The sequence below is a fragment of the Pholis gunnellus genome (genome assembly GCF_910591455.1).
Source record: "Pholis gunnellus genome assembly, chromosome: 8".
Taxonomy (NCBI): Eukaryota; Metazoa; Chordata; class Actinopteri; order Perciformes; family Pholidae; genus Pholis; species Pholis gunnellus.
This window is the reverse complement of record NC_136534.1, coordinates 21,644,826-21,650,642: the sequence shown is the minus strand read 5'-3', so window position 1 is coordinate 21,650,642 and position 5,817 is coordinate 21,644,826. Positions and strand designations below refer to the sequence as shown.

At 37.5% G+C, this 5,817-nt stretch overlaps 1 protein-coding gene across 1 annotated transcript; it reads left to right on the top strand.

The window, feature by feature from the left end:
- Positions 1–477: 477 nt before the first annotated feature.
- Positions 478–5,817, top strand: LOC306699712 (B-cell receptor CD22-like; the record flags this gene model as incomplete). Its single annotated transcript, XM_079164433.1, has 8 exons — positions 478–523; positions 917–1,042; positions 1,420–1,731; positions 2,116–2,463; positions 2,613–2,924; positions 3,823–4,086; positions 4,404–4,509; positions 4,636–5,817. The coding sequence occupies 8 exons, from the start codon at positions 478–480 to the stop codon at positions 4,742–4,744; spliced, it is 1,623 nt and encodes a 540-aa protein (XP_079020559.1). The 3' UTR covers positions 4,745–5,817.

Sequence of the window (5,817 nt, the reverse complement as noted above, 5' to 3'; positions counted from 1 at the left end):
GTGATGAACTGAATATTAAAGCATAACAAACAAGTATTTGTTTTTCTCTCACGCTCAGTAGAAACACTAAACCAGTATTACTCTTTAGATGAATATCTCCATCACCAGCTTTCATAAAAGCCTGGCAAATTAGTAAAAAAGTAAAATTAGTAATGTTTGATTTAATTGTTCAATTGTGTGATTGTGTTGACACAACTAAAATAATTTAATTTAGTTTGGATTCAGTTGAGTTTCATTGTCTCAGAATCACAAACAGTCTTCACATTGATAAAGATCAAGAAGAAATGCAGGCTCAGCAAAACATGTCTCCATCAGCAACCTCTGCAAATATTGCATTCAATAGTTGCCTCATTAATAAACCTTACTCTAAAAATCTTAAATAATCTTTAAATCGTAGTTAATTAGGGATGAAATGCTGTAAACGTGAATTGTTTCATGTGTAATCTCCAGAGTTTCTGTCTCTCCTGACACACAGAGATGGCTGCAGCTCTGACTCTCCTTCTCATTGCTTCTCTGCTGCAAGGTGAGCTGAAGTTCATTCACATATTGAATCACTGAGTATTAAAAATGATCACAAACTATAACTATGCAATGTTAGTCAAGTATTCACACCACAGAACAACAGTATCTGTAATACATGCTGCAGCAAATGAAGAACACAGTGAGCTACAAACGTGTTCTGCTTCCTTTTTCTTTAAACTTTAATCTGATGGCTGAAAAATTTATTTAATCTAAACATCTAGAAAAATAAACACTGTGGGAACAAAGCAGAATCTTTACAGTCGTCATTTTAGATTATTCTAAGAATAAGATATAGTGATGAGATTTTAGCAAGTCAACCAAACAGTAAAGAATCCTCATGACTGTAAAGTTGTATTCACTTGTTCTTATTCAAGATGTGTTTCTTGTGTTTCAGGTGCTCTGTGTGGAGAGTTTAAGGCATCTATGCTGCAGACTGTAGAGGTTCTTAGAGGATCCTGTGTGACCATCCCCTGCTCCTTTGAGATGAAGGACGGATATGAATCAGACTTAGATAACACATGTAGAGCAGTGTGGATGTATAATGATCAGACAACTGTTGTGTTTAACAGCAGTAATCTAAAAACAAGTAAAAATAATGGAGAACTGAGAGGAGACTTGAAAAACAAAGACTGCACCACAACCCTGAACAACATACAACCTGCTAAGAGCAATAACTATTTCTTCAGGCTGGAATGTGACAATCGCCTGAAATATACTTTTCATGAACACACCTCTATTTCAGTCAAAGGTATTAAAGTCTGTTTACTTACATTTCACTCATTCATTTCTCTTGTAGAACTGCTCTGACCTTGTTTTGCATTCATTGTATTTGTCAAATAGTGAACAAAATGGAGAACTGATTGTTTAGTGACTGGTTCAAATGTACCTTCTCACCAGCTGATCCTCCCAGACCGACTCTGACTCCGTCAGCACTGAAGGAGAAGGAGGGAGCCTCAGTGAGTCTGACGTGCTCTGCTCCAGCTCCCTGTCTGTCTCATCCTCCAACTCTGACATGGACCCCCGACCTGGGTGAGAGTGTGAAGACACTGCAGGAGAATCAGGACAAAACTAAAGTCCAGACCTCTGTTGTGACCTTCACTGCCTCTAAAAACCATCACGGAGAGACAATCTCCTGTACGGCCACCTACAACAAACAAGATGGCAGCACTGAGTCAGCTGTTAATACAAGTTTAACAGCTGATATCTCATGTGAGTTGATTTATCCTCATTCATCGTAATTATAGATATTATAATTGAAATGATCTCGTCTCTTAGCTTTCTTTGACTTAGTTTGAATCAGGGCGGAAATAATTAGTCTATTAATCCATTAATCATGTGACAGAATAATAAATGTCAACAATTTTGATAAGGGATTAATAGTTTGAATGTGATTTATGGTAAATTTATTTAAACTAAACATCGAGAAAAATAAACACTGCGGGAACAAAGCAGGAGATTTACAGTCATCATTTTGGATTAAAGAATAAGGTATAGTGGTGAGATTTTAGCAACAAAATTAAAGAGTAAAAAATCCTCATGATTGTAAAGTTTTATTCACTTGTACTTATTCAAGATGTGTTTCTTGTGTTTCAGGTGACCCGTGTGGAGAGTTTAAGGCATCTATGCTGCAGACTGTAGAGGTTCTTAGAGGATCCTGTGTGACCATCCCCTGCTCCTTTGAGATAGAGGACGGATATGAATCAGACTTAGATAACACATGTAGAGCAGTGTGGATGATTGATCAGAAGCCTGTGTTTGACAGCAGTAATCTAAAAACAAGTACAAAAAATGGAGAACTGAGAGGAAACTTGACAAGAAAAGACTGCACCACCACCCTGAACAACATGCAACCTGCTAACAGTAATAATTATTTCTTCAGGCTGGATTGTGTCAATCGCCTGAAATATAATTTTGCTGAACAAATCTCTATTTCAGTCAAAGGTATTAAAGTCTGTTTACTTACATTTCACTCATTCATTTCTCTTGTAGAACTGCTCTGACCTTGTTTTGCATTCATTGCATTTGTCAAATAATGAACAAAATGGAGAACTGATTGTTTAGTGACTGGTTCAAATGTACCTTCTCACCAGATGATCCTCCCAGACCGACTCTGACTCCGTCAGCACTGAAGGTGAAGGAGGGAACCTCAGTGAGTTTGACGTGCTCTGCTCCAGCTCCCTGTCTGTCTCATCCTCCAACTCTGACATGGACCCCCGACCTGGGTCAGAGTGTGGAGACACTGAAGGACAATCAGGACAAAACTAAAGTCCAGACCTCTGTTTTGACCTTCACTGCCTCTAAAAACCATCACGGAGAGACAATCTCCTGTACGGCCACCTACAACAAACAAGATGGCAGCACTGAGTCAGCTGTTACTACAAGTTTAACAGCTGATATCTCATGTGAGTTCATTTATCCTCATTCATTGTAATTATAGATATTATAATTGAAATGATCTCGTCTCTTAGCTTTCTTGACTTAAATTGAATCAGGGCTGAAATAAATAGTTGATTAATCCATTAATCATGTGACAGAATAATAAATGTCACCAGTTTGGATAAAGGATTAATAGTTTTAATGCTATTGATTGATTGGAATACGCCTCTGGAAAATTTTGACAGGGATTTTTCTGTTTTTCTACATTTTACAGACTGAAGTATCTTAATGTATCAAACGTAAAAGTAAATGTCAGATTAAATGATGAAGTAAACTCCTTAGTTGCAGCTCCAGTTCAAAGGTCAAACTTGTGACTTTCAGAAGACACAGAAACAGAAACATTCGAAACAGTAACCTGCATTCAAATGTGCTCCAGGATCAAAACTAAATCCTGAAAAATGTTCCCAATATTTCCTTCTGAAGTGCAGTGGAGAACACTATTGTCAACATTATATGGTTTCCACAACTCTAAAATCTTGTTTATGCTTTACAATTTGCATATTAATTAGTATAGGCTTCAACACAGCTGGCTGGAAGTGCAGAAACAGCAGTAAGAGAGCTTTAAATTAGACTTTAGCAGCATGAATGAAGTGAATGTTCAGGTTGTCTGCAGCCTTCAATGGGTTGTTCCATGATGAACCAAGTCCGTTCACAAAAGGCAGAGCTGTGCTCTCTCGCTCTCTCTCTCCAATGATTCTGCATCAAGCTTTATCTCGTGCTGAGTCATCAAAGTGCAGTGGGTCGGATCCCCAAGAACAAGAAAATAAAGAGACCATAAATACATAATCTGCCTTCATTTCAAAACAAATACCAGATTATATTACGTCTATAAATTATACAAATTATTTATTCTTCATTTTTCAGATTCACCCAAAGACACCACCGTGTCAGTCTGTCCCTCTGGTCCAGTACCAGAGGGCAGTAATGTGACTCTGACGTGCAGCAGTACTGCTAACCCAGCAGTAGAGAGCTACACCTGGTACAGAGCTGATGGAGCACAGGAGACTGTTGTTGGGACCGGAGCTGTTTTCAAAATTAAAGGACCTAAAGACAACAGTTCTTTTTTCTGCAAGACAGACAATAATATTGGATCTGGACGTTCCAGCATCATTCACATAGATGTTCAAGGTATGTATCATGTATATTGATCTACAAATTCTATGATTATGATATTCATTAATGAAGAATATAACATTTGTCACCTCTTTTCACTACTCTGTTTCTATATCAGAAATTACGTGTCTTTCTATTTACCAAGCTCAAGTTGACTTTTAGGTTGCAACACCTGATCACACCTTTGAAGTGTCCTGACTGAAGTATTTACAGCTGCCCTGTGGCATAAATGGGGATGTGAGGCTAAACCACAGCCACTGAACCACTGTTTCATTAATGTAACACATGAACAGGAGGTGATATGTAGAGTGTTGTGTTATTTCTTATGACAGGTTCAGATCAACATTGTGGACCGTACAGTGGAGTTCTTCTCTTGGCTGTTGCTGGTGTCTCTCTCAGTGTGAACGTCTTGTACACAGTCTGCGTGGCGTTCCTCTGGTATGTGATTTCACTGGATTGTACTGTTTGTAATGAAAGCTCTGTTGATGGAAGAGCAGTGCTGCTTTTAGAAAACAAAATACATGTTTATTTATATCTATGGATTGTTCTTTGTTGTCCTCAAAGGAAATCCAGAAAGAGAGTGAAGCCAAAAGAAGTGGACCAAACTTACATGTCATTGGATCCCAGAGACAGATCTCCAGAGTATGACGTCATCGCCCAAACTTCAAGATGATTCTGTAAACATCCACTGATCTTAATAATCATCAAATAACGTTACTGAAGGATTTCTGTGTTTCATATATTGAGACAAACGTGTGATTAGTGATATGAATGTTATTAAATCAATATTCTACCCGGGGTTGGGCTTTAAACAATGTAATTTAAATACTTTCTTAAATGTTTGAGGTTTTGTTGATCAAGAGTAAATGTTTTATTAAGAACAGAAAATACATTTTGACTGAGGAGATATTCATCTCCTTCTAATGATTTTCTTCATGAATAAAGAAAGAACGTGAAGCCAAATGTAGAGAACATGGTTTACACAGCATTGGATCAAACAGACCAGTCTCAGTAGTGTAGAGTCATTACAGAATGACGGTGACATCGTCCACTAAGTGCCTCGATGATTATTCGGCGACTACACAGAAATATTTCTTGGACTTTATTAAACTTCGACAGGTACTCCAACGTAGCATATATTTACGTTTTAGTGTAATCACAGTACACAATAACACAGTAACATGAGCAGATACACAAAGCAATGCAACAGAGCACTGCAATAAATACTAGAGATACTAGCTCTGTGTAGTTTTTGGGGGGGTGGTTTTGTATTGTGCTGTATTATATTTCCAGGTGTACTTTGTCTCTTAAAGGTACAGTACATAGGGACCATGTATGTCATCAACACAGCAAACGGCTGAACTGAGTGAACTCTTCTCTCACATTCTGAGGTTCATATGTAGAGCTGTTGAGTTGAACTGTTTCACATCATAACATGTTGTATTACTGTCTGCCTCCCTTACATGACAATAATGAACAGTTCTGGCTTATTTTTCACTTTGCATTACTGATGTTCTCATGGATGCAGCTTTAATTTTTGTACATGCTTTCATTAAGTGTTGCATTAAATCATATGATAATTCAGTGTTGAATTGAATTTGACTGAGGATGAATCTGCTACCACCATATTTTTTTAAAGAAATGTAATAATTTACAAAGCTGCAAGATCTCTCTACTATTTTATGATTATGTTAATTATCACAGGAAAGTTAATTGATTATATGTCATCGCCTTCTCCATCCAGAT